Source organism: Arvicanthis niloticus, chromosome 2 (genome assembly GCF_011762505.2).
Source record: "Arvicanthis niloticus isolate mArvNil1 chromosome 2, mArvNil1.pat.X, whole genome shotgun sequence".
In the NCBI taxonomy this organism is placed as follows: domain Eukaryota; kingdom Metazoa; phylum Chordata; class Mammalia; order Rodentia; family Muridae; genus Arvicanthis; species Arvicanthis niloticus.
This window is the reverse complement of record NC_047659.1, coordinates 12,515,551-12,538,715: the sequence shown is the minus strand read 5'-3', so window position 1 is coordinate 12,538,715 and position 23,165 is coordinate 12,515,551. Positions and strand designations below refer to the sequence as shown.

Sequence of the window (23,165 nt, the reverse complement as noted above, 5' to 3'; positions counted from 1 at the left end):
CCTCCAATCACGGGCACCGATTGGGCGGGCCGCCGGCTGGGGGCGGGACTGTACCCGAGCTCGAGCCACTTCGTTGCTAACGGCTCTCAGCAAAGCTGGCTTTGGAGGCTGAGCTCAGGAGTGACTCCGACTCCAGCAGTATGTCTGACAAACGGCAGTCCAGACATGAACCGTCTCAGCGGCTCCCGGAGTCCTTCAGAGGTGAGTCGTTGGTCCGCTGCACAGCCTCCCTGAGCCTGCCCCCTGGTCCCGAGCCCCACCGCCTGCGTGAGAACCCCCGCAGACCGCAGGGTTCCGAAAGGCGTGTCTCCACCGCGCTGTGTGCGCTTCGCAGAGCCGCCGTCGTCTCCTTCTCTCCTGGTTTCTCGGGCTGGTAGATGATGATTTGGGGGTGCTGGGGTGCAACCTGCATGGCAGCCAAGAGGGCGCACCCGCGGCATGGGCGTGTATCCATTTCTCGGCACCCTGGCAGGCAAGAGTTGGCTTATCCTTCGGGTCCTAGATGCCAGGTGCCTATCACCAGCGCTTCTTTATCTCGGGCAGTGCACGCGGACCCGGGCAGTCCCTGGCAGTCAGGAGTAGTAGAGGAGGCTTGTTTCTTTTCTGCCCCAGCTCCTGGGAAGGGAAGCTGTCCCAACAAGCAGACTTCTTCTACCCCCACATGATCCCCCACTCCTCTGAACCAAGGAAGAACTCCCACCCTCTTCCCGCCGCCCCCAGCTTCGGGAAACTAATCAGCTTCATACTAAAGGTCTGGGCTTCAGCCAATGACCCAGTAGGCAGTATGGGCAGAAGAAAGGAGGCCTCCCTGGCTTTCCTTCCAGTTCGTTGTCTGCCCCATTCTGTGTCCACTTTTGTCTTAGAGATATCTCTCCTTCCAGGTAAATAGCCCTGTGCTCACCATTTTCCTGGAGTCTTCCTAGTCTTGAAGGCAACAGAGCCCCATCCTATCCTCCGTGGAGAAATTAGAGTTCTTGAGTGAACTGCCTCCTGGAGCCTTTAAATTGTACTCCTTGGTGTCGGGAGATGCCCAGTAAGAGAAAACAAACCTCGCAGGAGTCCTGCTGTCCTCTCGGGAGCTTTACTAATCTAAAGGAATTATTTCTAAAGATGGAATTTCAGGGAGGATGACACAGTGGGAGAGATTTAGGAGGCTGAGTGGGCTTTCCCATCATCCTACGGAGAACGCTGTCATCCATTTGGATTATTTGCAAAGCCAGCCTGTTGTCCTGTCTAAGTCCCATCCCCTTGCCCAGGAGCGCCCGCCCTTAACTCCTAGGTATATCGCAAGGATTTCAGACAACTCTTGAGTATAGTAATAGGGAGCCTACTGGGTTCCGTCCTCACTATTGTTTGTGAAAGCATGTGTGCGTGAATCTTTCTCTGTACTTTAACCCTACCCCCAATTGGGAGTATAATAAAATTAAAGAGAGTAATAGAAAAACTGACCCTTAATATGCTAAGCACTATCCTGAGTATTTTATAATGTTGTCTTGTTGAGTCCTCACACCTAATACTTAGTGACTTAGTCTCGCAGGCTTAAAATTCAAATTTAATTTATTCTAAGACAGGAGAAAAGTGTCTAGTATACCTCTTCAGTACTGGTCTGTGCCTAGATTACAGTGTGGGTGTGTTGGTGGTCTCCTTCACTGTTACCCAGACCACTGCATGGGAAGTGGATTTGAAGTCCTGCCTGGGAATAAACTCAATCTCTGTTCTTAAAGATCATTATATTTTCTTGGTCACAGACCAGTTTGAGTTTAGGTTCTAAAGCCCTTTTCTTGGTTCTACACTTAGCTGTTTTAGATAGAAATCTAGATTTAGTGAAATTGATGGGGCTTTTTCTCAAGTATGTATACAATTGAAATTTTCTTGGTTTTGTCACTTTTTTATTTAAAAAGCTTTTGCATTGTGTGTGTGTGTCCATCTTGTGGAGGTCAGATGACAACTTGCAAGATCTCTCCCTCTAACATGTGTGATCCAGGGATCAAATTGAGGCCATCCATGCTGACAGCAAAAGCCTTTGTGGGCTGAGGCAGCTGACCTGCCCATCTTTTAGAATCTGTTTTCTTAATGGTAAGCCTCAAAGATTTAGCACTAGGAAAAAAAATCTATTACTAAAACATATTAAACAGAATTTCTCAAATGTGTGTCATTTGCCAAACATAGCTAAATGATTTACAAACATCTCATTGCAATCCTGGGACAAGGAAATGTCTTTATTCCCCGTCTTTCAGTAAAGACACTGAGTCAGAGTGATAAAATTGCAGACAGCCGAAAAGATTCAGAACCAGGTTTCCAACCCAGGCTCTGACTTTCTGAGTAATTTCCCCAATCCTGCAGGTATTCATAAAGGAGGTACCAAAATAGGGGGTCCCGTCCAGCTTCAGGACTTCACTGAGGGTAAGAGGTAGTAAACAAAAGGAGCCTAGAGGATCAGTGGGCATCAGGACCTCCCAGAGAAAGCCACTCCAGAGGACAGCTACTGATGGAAGCATGGAATTCCAAAGCCCCAACTCTGTCTCTTTGTGTCTTTGTGGAGAAGTGGTCCTCCATAGATAAACATGACAAGCTAGGACTAACCAAGGAAGCCAAGCTAGAGCCTGTGCGTTCAGTGTGCAGGGGAACAACCCTGCAGGTGGATTGCAAAGGAAAGTGTTGTTGCAAAGAAGAGCCTTGTCAACAGATAGATCCCTCGGGAGGATCCCCTGGAAACAAGCAGAACCATGGGACTGATATGTTTATCTCAGTTGTTACAGTTGATCAGATTGGGGAGGACTTTGTAACGTCTTCAATAATTGACCTGAATTAAACCACCAGTGGTAATAAGTGAACTCAAATGGAAGACCAAGACTGCAGAAGCTATTGTTTATACAGTTTGTGATAAAATAGATTTCAGTGTCACTCAATAGCATACATTTTACACCGTAAAAGATAGAGTGACTAGTCTGCTTCTAAAAAGGTAAAACATTGATAAAGAGATACAGAAGTGACTAATGAGAGAGCACAGAAAGGCAATTTCCTGTAACCTGTTATGACCACATAGCAGTATCTGCCTAGAACCCTGTACATACTTGTGATGTGACTTTTATTGTGTGATGTTGTAATTGTCAGTTGGTCTCTTCTGTTACTTTTTTTTTTTTTTTTTGCCTCATTGTAAGAATTCAGGATGAGCTGGGCGGCGGTGGCACACGCCTTTAATCCCAGCATTTGGGAGGCAAAGGCAGGTAGATCTCTGTGAGTTTGAGCCAACCTGGTCTACAGAGTGAGTTCCAAGATAGCCAGGACTACACAGAGAAACCATGTCTCAAACAAAAAAGCAACTCAGTATGAGGCACGTAGCAGATGAATAAATGTTTGCTGAAAGAAAAAGGAAATGGGAGTGTATCATCTTGTTAAATGTTGATAGTTTATTGATTTTAGGATGTGGCAGTCATTTTCCTTATGTATTCTTAAGTATAGGCAGTCTACCTATTCTTACTATAGACAGTCTGCTTATTCAGGTGTGTATTAACAGGATTGGCAGGGAAGTATATTGTACCTTATGAAAACAAAGAGAAGTTTTAGAGGATCAAGAGGATAAAAGTGTGCCTCAGTTCTTTATAACACATTTGTTCCTTCTTTTTTTTCTGTCTCCGTCTACATTCTGGGACTACTAAAGAAACTTGAACCTCATGCTTGTGTTTGGTATTTTAGTAGATGGAGCCTTGGAGATATAACCAAGAAAACACCTTCAATTATGAGACAATAAAAAGGATGCCCAATTTGTTGTCTACCGAAGTGAGCACTGAGGGAAGGTAGTGTGGTCCAGGGAAGTGAGTGGTGTTACAATGGAAAGCCTGGGTTGCAGGCTCAGTACCATCACTGACTACCTGGGTCACTTAGGCAAGTTCCTCGACTTCCAGAGTCAGTCAGTTCCTCATCGTACAGTTAGGCATAACCTTACTGCCCTATCAGGATTTTAAGTACCAAATAAGAAGATCTATGTAGGAGTCACAGAGGGCTTTGTGCACATAGATAAGCACCAGGGAACCAGGAGAGAGGGATGGACAACCTGTTTTCTGCTAAGAAGTCTGAGAGCAGAGGCAGGTCAGAGCTTGATGATCTTTGCACTATCTTTGTGGCCAAGGCCACGCCAGATCCTCCCGCAGACCCTCATCGTGAGCTTGTTTTTCTCAGTCAATCTACTGACAATCTTTATAGAAGATGTCACATGTGCTTTATCTCAGTCAATCTTTATGGAAGATGTCACATGTGCTTCACAGAGAGTTTCCACGTAGCCATGTCTTAAGCTTTACTGTGCACACGGGATTGAGTTCATTAACATCAGGAAATGTTTTCACCGAATTGTGCTGTGGTTGAGTATGCCTAAAATAAACAACCTAGGGTCAGATTCTCAAAGTTTGAGCCAGTACTAACTACTGAGGAGTGGTGTTAACCAAACTGTCTTCTTACCTCCCACAGATTAGCGTTCTGCTGCCTGTGGTGGTCTAGGGGACCCCCACAGATATATGTGAGTCTTCTTTTGAAGTTTTAAGAATTATTATGATATGGCTTCATAGAGAAAACAAAGAGTAAAAAAGATTACTGATGGCTAGACTTACAGGAATATACTCACTTCCCATTCAGTTCACATTAGGAGAAAGTGGGAAAGACGACAGTGGCAGATGCCCTGAAGTTCAGGACTCTTTACTGCCCCACATGTGATCTCTTCTTCCCCTGAGATGGAATCCCCAAACAGATTGTTAGACTTGATATTTTCTCCATGGTATGCAGGTCCCAGAAGGCAAGTCACCCAATAAAACCACTTATTCCTTCTGTGGTGGTGTGAATAGGCTCCGTGTTTGAATGCTTGGCCCACAGGGAGTGGCACTGTTAGGAACAGTAGCCTTGTTGGAGTAGGCGTGGCCTTGTAGAAGGAATCTGTCATGAAGGGCAGGGGGGATATGAGGTCTTAGAAGCTCAGGACAGTCTCCTGCTTCCTTTGGATCAAGATGTAGAATGCTTAGCTCCTCCATGTCTGCTTGGATGCCATCTGCCATGATGATAGTAGACTAAACTTCTGAACTGCAATCTTGCCCCAGTTAAATGTTTCCCTTTATAGGAGTTGCTGTGGTCATGGTGTCTCTTCACAGCAGCAGCCCTAACTAAGACACCCTATAAGCTATTTATTAATTACCTTATAGCTGAATTGGTAATAGTGGTTCTGCTTGACTATACTTAAATATCAAACATTTTATGGATTTTCTCATTTGGTCTTCATAACACCATGAACTAAGTACTGTTCTTTCTTCCATTTTACTGATAAGAAAATGGAGTGGTAGGATTGGAATTTGGCACCAAATTGTCATGCTCTTACATATATCTTAGCAGTTCATCTGCGGGAAGAGTTAGGAGCTTTATGATGAGTGTCCTCTGCCAGAGCAAGCAGTGCTCCTGACTGCTGAGCTATCTCTCCAGCCTCTGTTAATAGTTTTTACATTAAAAAAAAAAATTCCCTCAGTCCAGCTTTTACAGTTTTCTTGTGGGTGCTAGGAACCGAACTCTTATATTTTTGGTTGTGAGCCTAACCTTTAATGGCTGAGCCGTCTCTCCAGCCCCAGCTTCTACATTTTTATATAATCTTTTTAAAGGGTCAATGTTCTGCTACAAATGAAAATCACATTTCAGTGTACATAAGTAAGTTTTATCGGAACACAGCCACGGTCCTTGCACGTACCTGTGTGTTGCCCATGGCCGTTGTATGCTGCCCTGGTAGACTTGAGTATTTGCTCAGACTCTGTGGTCGGCAAAACCTGTTTTCTCTTTGCCCCTTTCCAGAAAACACTTGCTGAATTCTAACAGTCTGGTGTGGGATTGTGGTGAAAAAGAGGAGGAAGAGGAAGAAGAAGAGGAGGAAGAAGAGGAGGAGGAAATAGTTGTATCTTGAATATAAATACTAAAGAAGTAAAAATTTGCCAAGGCTCTTCAACAGCCATTTTCCGCTTAAAAAAGTGCTCTTAGACCTACATGGCATGCATCTTTTAGATAAAATTCCCAATACTGCAGTGCGGACGGACGGGTTAGCCCATCACTTTCGCTTTGTGCAATGGGGCGTGAGACTCTGAGTCCCTAATTTTAGATACAAGGCATGTTTCTGGGCTTTCTCAGCAGAGGAAATCCAATACATTTTGAACTTTGAAGAATTAAATCTCAATGGTGAATGGGATTCTTTACTCAAACCAAGGACTTTGTCATGCTAGCTCCAGTTCATCTTAGAATAAACCAGCTGACACAGGATGGATAGCATCATACACCACTCTAAACATTGCTCTAGGAGCTTACAAGTAAGCACTTCTGCTTTCCCTGTAGCCAGACGACAAAAGTGACCGTACAACTTGTACTTTACATTCTATGATTTAGTTTGGTTTTATATTAATTTTCTTGAGGTGAGGTCAATTTGAATAATAATAAATTTAAGTGTGTGGGTATGTGTGCATTTTAGGTCCTTTTGAAATAATAATAATTTTATAATAATAATAATTATTATTATTATTATTGGTTTTTTAAGACAAGGTTCCTCTATCGTAACCCTGGCTTTCCTGGAACTCACTCTGTAGACCAAACTGGCCTCAAACTCAGAGATCTGTCTGCCTCTACCTCCTAAGAGACAGATTAAAGAGGGTTGTGAGCTGCCACATAGCTGCTGGGAATCAAATTTAGGTCCTGTGAAGGAGTAGCCAGTGCTCTAACCCCATAGGTCCTACCTAGTTTTGATTAGTTAAAACTCTATTTTTAATCCAGTTTTCAGAAAAGAGGTTCATAGTGGAAAAAGAAACTGCATAAAAACCTGTCAAAGCAATGTTTACACCCAAGTGTTGTGAGATCTCCGATCTTCAGAAGTCTTCCCCAGTGAAGCATTGACAGGTATTTAAGCCAAAATATCTCAGGAATATTGATTGACTGTTACTTGTCTGTCATTTACCTCATAAGCTAACAGAAGGAGACACCCTAAAATAGTAACTGAGAAACTCTGAGGAAACAAGGCTCACGAAATCTGGTGGGCATCTGAGAATTGCTTTTTTCTTATTTGCCCAGCAATCATGGGTGACTGAGATTCATTTATGAGCCCAATGGAACCTGATCTCCTGAGAAATGTGGTTTATACGCTTTGTTAAACTGTGACCAGATGTGAGAGAATTTTTATGGTTAAGAATGGGACCATTTCACTATAAAGGAGTTAAGAAAGTAGTGTAACAGTGTCATTTCCCTAGCGTGGAATTGCTTCAGGATCTGTAGCCAAGCCTTTGCTATGGACAAGACTGCACTTAACTCGCTGCTTTTCACTGGCGATGCTATGTTCTTATCTGGGCTTTGAAGAATCTTGATGTAACGATGGAACCTGGGCCCAGATCTTGGTCAAGCTTCCTTGGCCTGTCTACATGAGGACATCTTTGAAAATGTACTTTCTACAGATCTTTGACTGTTAAGTGGTAAATTAACTCATTTTTAAGAAGATTTTTTTTTTTCAAAAAGAGCAAGTACTCTTTTCCCATTTTTCATCATGGAAATTTGTACGGAATATTCTTTTTACTGAGTACAGTAGAAGGTCTCAGGAACTCTCATCGGTGTTTACTGAGCGTTATCTCAGTTCCAGAAGACCAATCTAATGCTCACTGTCCGTTTACAGTGAAGAAACTAAGTTTCTGTCAGCCCTGGTGGTGTTGTGCTGTTTTGTTTTTGCAGAATATGCGATGTGCGTAGGGAGTATCAAAATGAGCAAGAAGGGCTGCATTTGTAATTCATGGAAAAGCACTTTTCTAGCATGGTCAAGACCCTAGGCAGGGTTCCCAGCACCATACAGAAAAACGTGATTAAGAACCATCCCTGTTTTGGGGGTTTTGTGGTGGACTGTGATCAGGAGCTTGGCAGTTTGCCTGCAATGGGAGGGACTTACAGCGATGTTTTTGAGAGCACCAAAAGTTACCAGATAAACATTTGTGGCCCCTTGCTGGTCTTTGGAATCCAGTTCACATAAAATCTAGACCTATGTCTAGTGAGAACCGTGAGATTTTCTGCTAAAAATAGGAAGTCCACCTGAGGTGAAGGGCTTCCTTTGACAGGATATAAGATTTCATCCTCAAAACTGCTTGCCTGCCCTGTCTCCTGGTCAGATATTATGTTAAGAAAGTACTGCTTTCTTAAGACTTCTTCAGTGACAACCTATTACATTTAACAGTGAGGAGTCAAAGAGACTTAGGGCACAGTCTTTAGGGCAAGGGTTTTGTCCTTCCTGACATGACCTGGTGAAAGTAGTGTCGTTTTTTGTTACTTCATTCACAAAATGGAAATTAAAATTACTTAGCGTAGTCAGGCATGGTGGGCATTCCTCTAATCCCAGAACTCAGAGGCTGAAGCAGGGGGAATGTGAGTTCCAGGCTAGCCTGAGCTACATAGCTAGAATCGATTTAAAAACAAACAAATACAAGCTCACTAGATGATTCTAAAATTTAAATCACATTTTAAAAGTATTTAAAAAACACAATGTCTGACTGGTAGGAGACCTCTCATATTGTCCCATGGGAAGGCACGTTGCTTCCGTTCCTTTATTTATAAAGTAAAATTAAAACCTCTGTATTGCCATCCATGTAAAACTTGCTAGAACTTCCCCACAAGCAGTGCATCAGTGGCCCTGCCACAAGGCTCTGCCAGTGACTGTGTCTGTGCCCTAAGAGTTGTGACTTAGAAGTGCCAAGTCCCCTGACACCACCACATAGGTCAGAACATTACAGACATAACTACACTCCTAGCTGTGTTTCTTGGTCCCCTCTTGTATTTCAGAGTGCTTTCTCTAGCTGCCAACACCTTTCTCCGCCCTCCCTCACCCACCCCACCACCTGTGTTCCCAAGCCAGAACCTTCTGCTTTCCTCCTTTGTCTTTCTCAAGAGCAGTAACTTACCACACCAGGCACACCTGTTCCTTCCTGTCGCTTCTAAAACTACAGCAGCACCTGAAGTGATGGCAAAAGCCTGGGGTCAGCCAGCCGCTCTCAGTCCCCATCTGCTCCACGGAAATGAGGAAGATGCTGGACGCAGAAAATAGAAAAAACTGCACCAGAGGCCGGGTGGATTCCCAGGCTTGAGAGTAAAAGGCAACTGCCAACTAATAGCTGTGCAATCCAGAGAAGAAACCGAAGGGATGCCTGGATGTTTTGAGAGGAAATTTAGACTGTGGATGGAGGATTAAGGTTGAATCAGCCAGAACTATAACAGACTAAAGAAAATGGAAAAAAAAAAAAAAGGAAAAATTGTACTAGAAAGGAACACTAGTTTGTACTTTACCACATGGCTTAGCTTTGACTGGCATATTGATGGTTATTAATCTAACTAGAATTACAGTGCAGTTTATAAGTTTGTGTTGGAGGAAGAGATAAGGAGGAGCGAATTCTCTCCTACAGTGGAAAGTCACATGGTACCGCTCAGACCAAAAATGCAGGGAGAGCCCAGGTTGAGGAGGGGAGGTTAGTTAGACCCTGGAGGTAAATGCCTTCAAGAGCAGACAAAAGATCAGTTTGTTTTTGAGGAAGCAGAAATGGGAAGAAGTGAGCAGAGCAGACACTGCACCTTTTTGTGTTAACTTCTAGAACTGCTTGATTCTACACATGGGCAGGCATGGCATAGCATGCATGCCACGGTGCCAGTGTGACAGCACACGTGTGGAGCTCAGAGAGCAGGCTGCAGGAACCGGTCCTCTTCTACTGTGTAGGTTCCAGGAATCAAACTCAAGTTTCTCCATTTTTGGCAGCAAACACTTTTACCTGCTGAGCCATCTCGCTGGCCCCGCATTTGACTTTTTAAATCTCAGTAGTGTAACAATTTTGTTTTTTGTTTTTTTATTTTTTAGGTCAAACACAGGAAAAGCCCAAGTTCATGATGCTAATAATAAATATAAAAGAACAATAGATAGAAGGGGGAAATATGCTACTAATTTTATTTATTTGAATTTTAAAATCTAGTGTAAGCCAGCAAATAGGTTGGAAGAATGTGTTGAAACATTTACTGTCTCTGGGTTTAAGGTAATATTCCCTCCTTTTTATACATCCTGCTACACTTTTTTGTAGCAGGCATGTACATATTCTATCTGTAATCAGACAAAAGCACTGTTTACATGCAGAAGAGGAGGAAGCCCAAGACTGTGATACAGCTTCTCTGCATTGTTCTTGCTATTGCTAGAAGCCAGAAGCAGCCCGGTCACTAATCAGGAAATGGGTGATGGTTCATAAGCCAGGGCAACCATGTGCACAAGTTATTTGTATAAAGACAGTGTAATGGGACTATGTGCCTGGATCCTAGTTGTCATCTAGAGTCAGGCTGTGCCCTCAGACAGAATACCCATTTTCTTTCTGTCTCTGCCTTTTTGTTGGCATTTCCCTTTCTGTTAGGAAGCTGACAATGGCTGTCAACTCCCCATTCCATTCAGAGCTCACCTCCATCCTGGTCACTCTCCCTCCTTCCCCTCTGTTTACCTTCTGGTGTCATGACTGCCTTTGTTCCTCACTATACTTGATCTTCTTAGAAGCTGAGTAGTCTCCATTTTTGTTATCTCACGTCATGAGGCAAAACAAGCAAGCGGTATCTGAGAAGCATTTGCTGGGTAATGTACTAGTGATGTGAGATGAGACCTGGTACACATGCTTGGGGGCTGTGTGAGACGGAGACAAGGAAACTCAGGTAAAGCCAGCGGACCGCCAAGCACAGTTCGGCCAGTCAGCAGCCGGGATAAAGTGATGACATGCCTGTAACAGGCTGTGTGGTTTTTGTTTTTAACAGATAATCCCAAGGCAGAACTGGGACTTTGTGGATGGATTTTGGTGGCTGTCTCGTTCTTTTTCGTACTTATAACCTTCCCGATATCAATATGGATTTGCATAAAGGTAAAGCGCATTTCTTTCCCTTCTGAAGCAGGGTCAGCTCCCCCTCCATACGCCATGTGATCTATGGGGCAGGTAGATGGAGACCAGACTGGCCTGTGCTTTTTCTCTCATCTCTCCTTTGGATAGATTCTGCTGATGAGTTACAGCAGAATCCTAAAGCCCATCCTCTGTCTGCTCAGTCCTTCCTCACAGTGAGGATAGCCATTCGACAGTTCTGTGTCCGGCTGTGAGACGACCCTGTGAGGATACATCGAGGATGGTGGAGGGCGGGGCTGGGCGGCAGGCTCCCTCCCTCACAGCAACACCTCTGCAGTTTCCTCAGTTGTAGAACTGGAGAAAATGGTAGTCCCAGTGAACAGCCCGTGTCCACACACTCACTGCGGAACCTGGCACAGAGCAATGCTCCCCAGCAGAGCTGTCTTTCTCACAAAGTTACTAACACTTAGCCAAATATCTGCCATTTGCATCTTGCTAAACTAGCGAATGTGCTGCCTGCGTTTTCTGATACATTTTATTGTAACTAATGGAATCAGAAGAAGCATTGTAAGCTTGTCTGAGCAAACAAACCCTGAAGAGTCAGCAGGATGCTGACAGCCAGCGCTCCAGCAGGACCGCCTGGAGATGGGTTTCTCTGTGCTCTGCTCCCCAGCGTTACAGAACCAGTATTTGTTCTGTGTTTGGGTCAGGGGCTCCTAGATAGAGCAGGCTGGTCTTGAACTCACTTTGTAGTTTAGGTTGGCTCAGACTCACTGTCCTCCTGATTCTGCCTAGCAAGGCCTGGGAATAGAGGCATGTATCGCCACTCCCAGGGGATCTATTGCCCTATTATAATAATAAAGATGAGTGTGTATGTAAGAAATAAATGTTGTGCTTGAAACAGTAAACAGCAGATACACTGTGTGTAGATGCTGTCAGGAAATAGGGCAAACAAAGGAGGCACTGAGCCTGGTCGGAGCAGAGATGTGCTTGGGAAGCTATGCATGGAAACTGTATTTATCGTGATGAATTTTCATTCATGTTTTTTTATTCCAGATTGTAAAAGAGTATGAAAGAGTCATCATCTTTAGACTGGGTCGCATTTTGCAAGGAGGCGCCAAAGGACCTGGTCAGTACTAGACTGCAGTCTGGAAACCAAAGTGTTGGGGTTTTGTACTTTTTAAACCTAATGTGCGTCTATGTGTGGGTGTGGGCACATGCGTGCAGGTGCCCACAGAGGCCAGAGGTGTGGGATCCCCCTGGAGCTGGAGTTACAGAATTTGGGAGCCACCTAATGTGGGTGCTGGGAATTGAGCTACAGTCCTCTGGAAGAGCATCAGGAGTTCTTAGCATCGGAGCCTTTTCTCTAGTCTGTGAGACTGAGCTGATTACTGATGTGAGTTCCCCAGTGGGGCCTCTGCTTGGAGCAGAAGCTGTATACCAAGGGCAGTGGCTCTGGCTAGTCCGGGGCTGCCCACTCTTTCCAGTATTATCTGTTTAGAGCGATTAGGTTATTATTGGCCTTGGCCAACAATGCCCATAGCCTTGAGAGGCTGAGCAGGAGGTTCCCAACCAAAGAAAGGACTGCAGTCAGTCAGATGCTGGGCCTACAGGGACGTGCCACCATGCCCAGTAAGCCTCTAGGAATGCAAGGGAGAGCAGAACACAGTCCCCTTATCAAAGGCCTTGCTGTCCAACAGTCAGACACCAACAAAGAAACAGACAGCTACACCCTGCATTTAGTGTTAGGAACCAGTAGCCACAGAGCCCTGACAGAGAAGCACAGGAGACCCAGAGAAGAGAAATTTATCTGAAGTAGAAGCTGAGACAAAGCTTTACCATTATTTTAAAATTATGTGTCTATGTGTGGGCGTGGGTGTGGATGTATGTACATAAGTGCACTCAAACCTTAGCACTCCTCCTGCCTCAGCCTTCCAAGTTCTGTAAAGAGTTGTATGCACAGCTGTGGCTGGCCTGCCTGTGTTCTGAGGCGTGGAGAAGTGCCAGCCACAGAGTGATCTTCTTGACAGAAACAAAGACACCTGCAGAGCAGTGTAGGGGAGACAGTACAGCGAGCGGAGGGGCTGTTGGAACTGTGTCCGCTGAGAAATGCAGGACCCCAAGACAGAGAGAGTGACTAGTCCTGAGAGGCTTCAAGGACTTGCGACTCAGGACAATGGGTCCTGGGGAGAAACTCTAGTAAGTCCTTAGAGGTGAGGGGCGAGCGAGCGAGTGAGCGAGCTATGTTACAGAAGCCATCTCAGCTATTCCATAGAACTGATCAAGGGTGAGCTGAGCCTAATCAGTCTCCCTGATCCTGTGTCACAGGTTTGTTTTTTATCCTGCCGTGCACTGACAGCTTCATCAAGGTGGACATGAGGACCATCTCCTTCGATATTCCTCCACAGGAGGTGAGCAGTTCTCACTATGGCTGCCTGACACTGGGAGGCCCTGACTGCCGTCTCTTTGCCCAGCTCTGGGACTTGAGCAGGTTCTGTGTCTGTTCCCAATTGTAAAATGGAGGTTGTAATGGTAAGGCCATGGGGTGATGTGAGGAGTGAGTGGAAGACTGAGCATGTGAAGTGATTAGTGCACGCAGCACCGGGAAGTGAAGCCCTGCATGAGAGCTGGTCACTGTTAGAGACACGGTGTGATGCCTGAGGACATGGACTTAGCATTACAGTTGTAATCACCATTCTGACCACAACTCTCCTGCATGGGTTTCAGACAGAAGAAAAATCTAGTTTAACATCCTTTCTAAAGGCCTTCATTTTTATTTGAGATAATTTGGTTAGAAGCAAAAGAATTAGAAAGTGCTCATTTGGCATTTTAGGAACTTCTGTGGTCATTTCGAGCCTTTTCAGACTTCTGCACAAACAGCTCCTAGTTGACTTTACAGCCAGTTCCTAGAAGGCAAAACCTCAGATCCCAGCTCTTGGGACCCCCTGTCTGGTGCTTTCCCCTCTCAGGGATAGCTGCACCGGACACCCACTCTGCTGGGCATTTGTTGCACATATGTTAGGAGGCACAATAACCATTGCAAACAGGAAGCTGGCGGGCTGCTGAGGGGCGGGCTGTGGAGAACTGGAAGAGCAGTGTTCCCTGGCACAGTCCGGGGACTCAGCATGGTGTTGGAGCTCTGCTTTCTCTTATCATAAGTCACAAGATCCAGAAGCCAGATTGGGCACTCCCTTACTGATCCAAGCACTTGGTAAGGTCAGACTTTTCAGTTCACATGAGCTCAGTGAAGCAGAAATAATTCCCACCCACACCTTACAAGAAGCCTGAGAATATCCTGGATCTTCTGCATGCTTCCCTGTTTAGGAAGATGGACCCCCTTGAGGGGCTGGGAATTGTGGCATTTCCTTGTGTAAACACTGTGGGCATCTGGCATGAGGCTGTGAGCCTTGCCTTCCACTGCTCTCGTTCCCTGCAAGCTGCCAACCTGGAGTGATTGGAACTTGGCAAGCAGCTCTTTCCCAGCCCCTGGGATCTTACTGCAGAGGGAGTTAAGTTAAACACTGCCCACAATAACCAGTGCTCAGAGACACCATAGCGCTGAGCGGTGGCAGCTGTGACCGCCACAGTGACAGGAATCTGTGAGTACCGTTCATTTCCCCACCACATTACGAGAGATGGTCTCACAAGATTTGTTAACAAATGCCCCTGTTCTCTTGAGTCAGAGGTGGTTTAGATTTCAAAACAAAGGAGAGCGCTGCTCTGGTGCCTGGCAGAGCTAAGGCCTCAGAGCGGCTCTGCAGTTACTGTTACTTCTCATTGACTTGGCTGGGGATGCTTTCAAAAGACTTCCTGCAGGACACTGCCCCCCTTGATGGGAAGAACTACAGTTAGGAGGCAATGCTGCCAGCCTCTTCTTACAGATGAAGGGTTAGCAGGTCACATGACTTACAGCCCGCTACAGCCCACCCAGCTCAGATTCCGGGCTCCACAGCTGCACAATTTGTCACTCATGTCCTAGGGCCTCATTACAGTTCTGTTTCTTACCTCGTGACCCTCCACCATGTGTCAGTCATACTGCCAGTACTAGAGAGACAGAAGAGCCGCCCCTAAGAAACTCACCATGTAAGGGAGAAGCAGAGGCATCCATTCGTGCATACCCCTCAGTGTATCACAGCACAGAGGCAGAGTGGATGTGCCTGAGAGCAAGAGTCAGGAAGTCCATGGAAAAGACATGTGAATGATGGGAAGAAATGAGCCAGGACAATGTCAGCTTTTGAGTGGCATCTCAGATTTTGTTGCGAGGTTGAATGAATCTGTGGGCTTGGATAAACAGAGCCGTATTAAATCTCTAAAGGGGGACAGATAACCTTCTGGTGCTTTACTCAGGACGATCAGCTGTTGCTTAAGGGCTGATGACGCTCCAGCAGGTGTTCGATTGCCTTCCTCCTCTTGTAGGTCCTCACTAAGGACTCGGTGACCATCAGCGTGGATGGTGTGGTCTATTACCGTGTTCAGAACGCAACCCTGGCTGTGGCAAATATCACCAATGCAGATTCGGCAACCCGACTTTTGGCACAAACTACCCTCAGGAATGCACTGGGCACCAAGAACCTGTCTCAAATCCTCTCTGACAGAGAAGAGATCGCACACCACATGCAGGTGAGGAGTGCCCACTGCTGGTTAGCTAACCAGAGCCAGAGAACTGAAGCTGAGGCCATGACCCTTCACCCGGATGGGGATGGTCGCCCTCTTTCCTTTTCAGGTTTCCAGACTTTACAGAAATATTTTCAGACAAACACCTGTGGGTTCATGGCACTCAGGTGCATGCTGTTTTCAAATTCCTTCTGTTGACCCCCACCCCCGAATCCATATTATCCTCCTCATAAGTCGTAATGGCTTGGGGGTTATTCTGCATAACTATAGTGTAATCATTGCTGAAGCTCTGACCTACAGACATGAGTCCCCATGTAACTATGTTGCTTTCCAGTCTTTTGTGACGTAGATGTTAATAGCTTATTCAATGAAGTTACCGCACTATAAATGCAAACTCCTCTCCATAGAGGTCTCATCATGCTTAAACTCTGCGGTTTGTTTAGTTTTGAATAGGTGATCGATCACGCTATACCACAGAGTGCCCTGTCACTTGCTCTGCAGCCCAGGTGGGCCTTGCACTTCTTCCTCAGCGTTATTACCAACTCCCTGCTAAAAAATACATAATGTGTGTGTGGTGCCGTCCCAGCCTGCAGAGGTAGAGTACTGTTCATTCCTGCCCTTGTAAAGGAGGAAGGTGAGACCAGCCTACATGGCACCATCAGGTAGGCAGTCTACTGTAAACTTAGCCTGAGGCTGACCACTCTGTGATAGTAGCTGGACCACAGCCTCGGCTGCTCACTTGTGCATTACTCATGTTGCTCGTGACCAGGGCAGAATCTGTGGAACAGCTGCAGTGGAGACTACAAATAACAGTTCCTGTATGGCCCCTTACTAGCTTGCCAGCCTACATTAGCACGTTAGTCACAGAATCAGATCTGTTTCCTCCATCACTCTCCAGCCCCTGCTTCGGCATGCCTCTGACAATGATTCTCTGAAGACAAACCTCCCACCAAACCCTGTCCACCTGATCCAGACCACATTTTGGTGAATGTGCCCACTCTTGGCATCTGGACAGGCGACAGTGACTCATTTGCTGTCCCTTCTCTTTTCAGAGTACACTGGATGATGCCACTGATGACTGGGGAATAAAGGTCGAGCGTGTGGAGATTAAGGATGTGAAGCTGCCAGTACAGCTCCAGAGAGCCATGGCCGCAGAGGCAGAAGCCGCCCGGGAAGCTAGAGCCAAGGTAACGTTTTCTGTTTGCTTAGGTTCTGTTGTTTGTTTTAGTTTGCTTTTCTTAAATTCCACACTCTCACTGAAAGAGTAAGAGAGCCATGAATGTTTAGTAAAGCCCTGCCCATTACCTCAAATTCTGATTTTAAACAGGCGTATGCCCCTGCATGTGTGTGTGTGCGCGTGTATGCATGAGTGTGCATGAGTGTGTGTGTGTGTGTGTGTGTGTGTGTGTGTGTGTTTGTATGAATGTATGTTTTTTAGACCAGACCTTTCTGAACCATTTGGTGAGAATGTCTGGCCAGCAAGGCCCCAGGAGCCACCTGCCTCCCTCCTCCACACTGAGGTTACAGACAGATGTGTGCGACGACCCTTTGCTTTTTCATGAGTGCTGAGGAATCCAAAGTCTGGTCCTCAAGATGGTACATTAAATACCTTATGGGGTGAGCCACCCCCTTGGTCCTGTGCTTGCGCTCTTTTTAGGTTGTTGCACCTATTAGCACAGGTGGAACCACACTGCACACACTTCCCTGTACTTGGCCTTTCCACTTGGGTCTCAGGGAAACATTGGTCCATTAGAGCTGTATCATTGCCGCAAGCCTGTGAGCCACAGCCCCCACCTCACCCCACCTCCGACTCATTAATCAAGGCAGGCTGACTTTCAGAGCACATGACAGTGGTCAGCTTGCTCCATCGTGAGTCCCTCGATTACTCTGGCCTTTTTCCTCCTCTTTCCCCCGGGGGCCTCTTCCTTGCTGCTGTCTCCTTCCTCCTCCTGTTCCTTTCCACATCTTCCTTCTCTTTTTCTTTTTATTTTTTTTATTTTTTTTATTTTTTTCGAGACAGGGTTTCTCTGTGTAGTCCTGGCTGTCCTGGAACTCACTCAGTAGACCAGGCTGGCCTCGAACTCAGAAATCCACCTGCCTCTGCCTCCCAAGTGCTGGGGTTAAAGGCATGTGCCACCACTACCCGGCACTCTTTTTCTTTTTATTTCTGTTCTCATCTCCGCCTTTGTCTTAAGCCTGCCTGAGTGACTGCCCTTCTGGTAGTGCTGAGAAATATTTGTTAAGCTAACCTCAAAAATTCTTTCCTGTAAGATGACAATGTGTCAAAATATGAAGGTATCTCATCAAACGCAAGGACTGGAAGTACAGGCAGGCCTTGTCAGGGCTGCACAGGGGCTTTGTCTCACTGCAGACAGCCCGTGGTGGAGGGCTTCTCACTCCCACGTTCATTGTATTCCTTGGGGAACAGTAAAGGACAGAGGCTTCCTGTTAGAAGAGGGACTCTCTGGTACAACAAGGACCAGGCCACATCTGATCATGGCCACACAGCCCCACCCTGTGAATAGCTAGAGCAGTTTTCATAAGAGGTTTTGCTGTGCCTTTGACAGATCTCCTAAACACAGGGGCAAGCCAATTTGTCATCATTAGAAAGTCTCAGTGGTTGGTGACTGGCTGACCATAGAACCCCGTCCATCTCATTGGATACCTGTTTAAGCCACAGACTGGCCATTATAATTTCTTAGCCAGCCGGTACCAAAGAGAGGAGTACCCTGTTGACAGGGTGCCTGGAGGAGTTTCTGTCAGCCAGAATGTCTCATGTCTTTCAAGTACACTCATGGTGACGTTGCAGAAATCTCAAGTGTTTCCTTGCAAATCTCTCACTTTCGGGAACTAAAATATATGTGCAGTGTTATTAAATGTTCCCTGTTACCATGCGGTTATTTGGAAAGTACAAATTGCCTTATTGTCTGACAATAACTAGTAGCCCGTTATTAGACCACATAGAATAATAATGTCTTATATAGAGTGTCAGAATTAAAAAATCCAGGAATCTTCACCTTGTATTCTGTCAGAAATTAACTACAGAGCTGTTTTCCGCTGAGCTTAGACTTGGCATCCAGACCCCTTTGCAGGGACCTAGATAACAACCCTCAGCTGCTCAGAGTTAGCCCTAAAAATGAAACATGTTTGCCATCCTGGGCAGTGAAAACTGAAACCTGAAAGAGCTGAGTGATTTCCTCAAGGTCCCACGGTTGATTAGTGATGAGATCACTCTACTCCCCCTCCTTCCCTTCCCGAATCTTTCAGAGCCTCCCACCATGGACCTTCCACAAAGTTCTCAACAGTTGCTTTCTTCACTTCATAACAAGAAGCAAGCTAAAGAGGCTGGTTAGAATGCTGTCCTTGGCTGAGGCTGTAAAGTTAGCCTGACAGCTCTGACATGAGCCTGGCCCATGGCCCACTGGCCCCAAGGTTAGGGTTCACACAGTGTGACCTGCTTCAGAAAAAAAAAAAAAAAAACACTAGTAAAATAAGTAACTCTGAAATAGCTGTGAGCTCACATTCAAGTTCTCATGGGAAATAGAAGTTGGCCGCCTCTTCAGTGAGCAAGTTACAGAAGAGAGAGAATAGTATGTGAAGGGACCCATACACATGGACTTCAGAATAAAAGCCCTCAACTTAATGAGGCAGAGGGAAACTCAAATTCAAAGTCTCAGGCAGATACCACACCAGATACCCATCAGGATGGCTTGAAAACACAGTGTGAACTGGAGCCCTGTGCTCTGCTGTGGGGATGCCCATTGGTACCACCACTTTGGAAGACAGTCTAGCAAAGTGTACCAAAGCTGGATGTTGGCAGAACCTGTGGCCAGTAGCGCCACCCCTCAGTATATACCTCACAGGCACACACTGACGTCACCAGTAACATGCCCTGGCAGCACTTCACCCCACCCTGGAAGCGTTCTAGTCCTCATCCTGAGTTGAACGGGTAAGGGCAGAGTTATTCATAGGACATAATAGTATGCAGAAAAAAAGTGAGCACAGAACTGCTCCCAAAATAATCTGAGCCGGAGAAGTCGCTCAAAGGTATGGGACAGGCCTCTAGCCACATTACCAACTCTCACTGTAAAGTGTGTAGATCAACTTGTGGGTCAGGCTCCAGCAGCGAAACAGGTGAGGGAATTCCTGGTGGTCTGTGTGAATGACATGTGTGCTGACTTGGAATGGCTGCGTGTTTGGCCAGAGACCCGCCCAGCCACAGGGAGTTTGCTTTGTTTGAAGATGCTTTTCCACATCCAAGTGTCCTCGGGCTCCGTCTAGAACAAAAGCCTGTGGCATCTGGTCATCTCTTTGGTAGTTTGCTCAGAGTAGCTTTTTGATGAACTAAATGTGTGTCCATCAGAGTGGGTCTGGCTTCCTGGCCAACAAATTGTTTATTGATTGGAAGAGGGAAATGAACTAGCTGTGGTCCATGTACAATTGGATGTAAGAGATGACAAGGGAGAGAGTCTGAGCCGGTCACACATAGCGGGAGTATATCATGCTTCACCAGGGTTTGCCTCAGAACATGGTTACCTACCTGGTTCAGTATAATGCCTGGTACCCTCTACCCTATTTAATAACATTACACATGTACCAGCATTGGGACTCAGGACTCAGATCCTGTCTCCTCTACTTCAGTCACATTTAAGTCAGTCGCCATCCCTTTGCAGTGCTGTGAGCCGCGCCCCCGGCTGGTCCCTGTTCAGTTTTACCCCTGCCTGAGAGTAAAACAGCAGTAAAAGAGAATGCCTTGAGCCAGATACATTCTTACACAGTTCAGTTTCAGGAAAAAAGAGTATCTGGGAACTGAGTGTCTAGGGATTGATGGGCTCCTGGCAAGTCCCATATGCTGTCTTACTTGAAGACCACTACGTGGCACCATGCTATTTGCCGGCTGACCTCGTCTTCCTCCTGCACAGGTGATTGCAGCTGAAGGGGAAATGAATGCCTCCCGAGCTCTCAAAGAAGCGTCCATTGTCATCACCGAGTCTCCCGCCGCCCTTCAGCTCCGCTACCTTCAGACCCTGACCACGATCGCTGCGGAGAAAAACTCCACCATTGTCTTCCCTCTGCCCATCGACCTGTTGCAGGGCATCATGACTTCTAATAACTGAGCTGTCCAGGTCTATGGAGAGCTATGCTGAATGCTTCCCAGGGTAAAATGGGGACAAAATTAGCCTTTAACTCACGGGGAGATTAGCTGAAAGCTTGACTGTCCCCCTCCCTTTCCTATATGTACAATAGAGGGGCTCTTAGAATGGATAGGAGTCATAAAGGCAGATGAGAGAGCACTTGCTTAGCATGTTCAAGGCTCTGGGCTTAATCCTCAGCCCCAAAGCAGAGACATATTGGCTTGTAAATAGCAAGAGAAAGAGATGGCTGATTTGTATACAATACTCTACTTTTTAAGTTTGTGTCTTTATTCTGAAGTAGGTTGAGGCCATCTTTTGACTTCCTTTAACTCGTTCTGAACCAAGAGCAAGCAGGCAAGTCAGGGCTAGGGACACAGCCTGGACATGCCACCTGAGCCCCAGGTAAATGCTCTATGACACTGAAGAATTGTGCCACCCACTTCTCTGGCTGCCTGTGCCTTCCCTTCAGGGCATCTTTTGGATTGTTTTGTTTTGAGCCAGGGTTTCTGTGAGTAGCCTTGGCTGTCTGGGTCTTGAACTCCGAGATCTTCTTGCCTCTGCTTCCAGAGTGCTGGGATTAAAGGCGTGCACCACCACCGCCTCAACCTTCAGGGAATCTTAAGGAAGGATTTTCCCCCAAAGATCATCTACCCACTCTAAGCCCAAACTGTATTTTGGAAAAATCCTCTCCTTCCTCCTGCTTGATCCTGCCAGAGCCGACAAAAAGCCTCATGCTGACCCGACACCAAAGGTCACTCCTGTCTTCATCCTTTTGAAAGTAGTAGGTGCAGTTTTTAAAAACCTTCTTGGGCCTCCTGTCCACGAGTTGATGATCTCTCTGTGTGTGGCCTTTAAAGCAGCTAATTCCTGTCACAGAAGTGCTACTTTTCCACTTGTGCCTATCTTCATGGATCAGGTTTTTAAATCATTTTGATTTTTAAAAATTGTAAAAAGAAAAAAAATCGATAAATTTTTATGTCCATTTGATTAGCTTAAGTATTGAAGTACCTTTACAAAAATTTTAAGAAAACCATTATACTTTGCTCTCTGCATACTATTAACTATTATATGCTGTGATATATTTTAATTACTAATCTTACTTAAGTAGCATGAGGAATTCCTACCACACAGAGCTTGTGACTGAGCTTTCACAGACACCCATGCTGTGCTCTCCGTGCAGAGGGAGAGTGCTTATGTTTGATTAGTTTTGTGGGTTTTTTTTTTTTCTCATATAAAACATTGATACCAGTAGAGGAAGTGGTCCACCCCTCTAGACCAGTTTCTTATTGTGACATCCTTCCCTTGGCCTGGAAAGCTTGGTGGTGACTTTTGCAACATCTTGCTTAGAGGGTCTTGATTCAGCTGGAGGAGCCTGGAAGAACAGCTCCCCGTCACAGTAGCACTGTTGACACCTCCCCTGGGCCCGTGTGGAGCTCATGACACACCCTGATCCTAAGCCTTGAGCCCAGCTGGGTTTTCTAGAGATGTATAGAGCACTTCCACTTGGACTCAAGTTGTATTTACATTTTGAATTTAAAATGATGGTTTTTTATCTGTTTGGAGAAGTGGCTCACCCTACACTGAGGACCAGGAAACCCTGTGACCTGGTGAAAACACCTCAGACGTAGGAAACAATGCCCTTGGTTTTGTAAGTTTCCCGTCCAGACACCAGCTGGCCTTTGCTTCTGTGCCTTGTGAATTAGTAATCAGTAGGCTAAAACTCAGTCACAGGGAGGGGTGGAGAAAAGCAAGCCTGTAGGAAGGGGTGCTGGTGTGTGTGAGGGTTTCCACTCACCCCCTCTTCAGCTGTGTCCAATAAAGTTCGTGCCCTGTGACCTGACTTTGTGAGTCTTGTTTGTCTGCACGGAGGCTGTTTTGAAGATGTTCACTGGACTTTGCATTCATACTTGTAAGGGACCTTAAATTTTAACTCGGTTTTAGGTTGTTGGATTTTCCAGTTCAGGACAGAGAAGAGTTGGTCCAGTCTGTAACCACATGTTTACAGCACTGGCCAGGATAGAACAAAGAAAAAGGACTCAAAGGACTTGTTTGATTGTGCTTTTAAGTACATTGTTTCTTGTGAGTCCCGCCAGTCTCTCCAGGCCTGGCTACCCACAAGTGCATTTCAGATTTCCTTTTAACAGCAAACCTTTCTTTCCAAGGGAATGAGCCACTGTTGAAGGTTTAAAGTGTCTGTTGCAGGTTGTCAATCAGCTAACAAAGGCAGGCTTTAACTTTGGCTCTGGGAGCTGGAGAGATGGCTTGGTGGTTCAGCGCACTGACTGCTCTTTCAAAGGACTTGGGTTCAATTCCCAGCATCCACATGGTGGGAATTGCACCCACACTATTTGTAACTCTAGTCCCAAAGGACCCAACACCCTCACACAGATATATATGCAGGCAAAACACCTATGCACATAATTTAGAAATAAATAAAAATAGTTAACTAGGGCTCTCCACTCAACTATTCTTCTCAGCATCAGATTTTCTTACCACTTAAATGGAGTTTGAATTCTGTTTATAAGAC

The 23,165-nt window shown here is 45.9% G+C and overlaps 1 protein-coding gene across 1 annotated transcript; it reads left to right on the top strand.

Annotated features, from left to right (window-relative positions):
- The first annotated feature begins 32 nt into the window (after positions 1-32).
- Positions 33-22,478, top strand: Stom (stomatin). Its single transcript, XM_034494048.2, has 7 exons — positions 33-201; positions 10,810-10,913; positions 11,946-12,018; positions 13,218-13,300; positions 15,306-15,509; positions 16,556-16,690; positions 20,426-22,478. The coding sequence occupies exons 1-7, from the start codon at positions 141-143 to the stop codon at positions 20,618-20,620; spliced, it is 855 nt and encodes a 284-aa protein (XP_034349939.1). The 5' UTR covers positions 33-140; the 3' UTR covers positions 20,621-22,478.
- Positions 22,479-23,165: the final 687 nt, after the last annotated feature.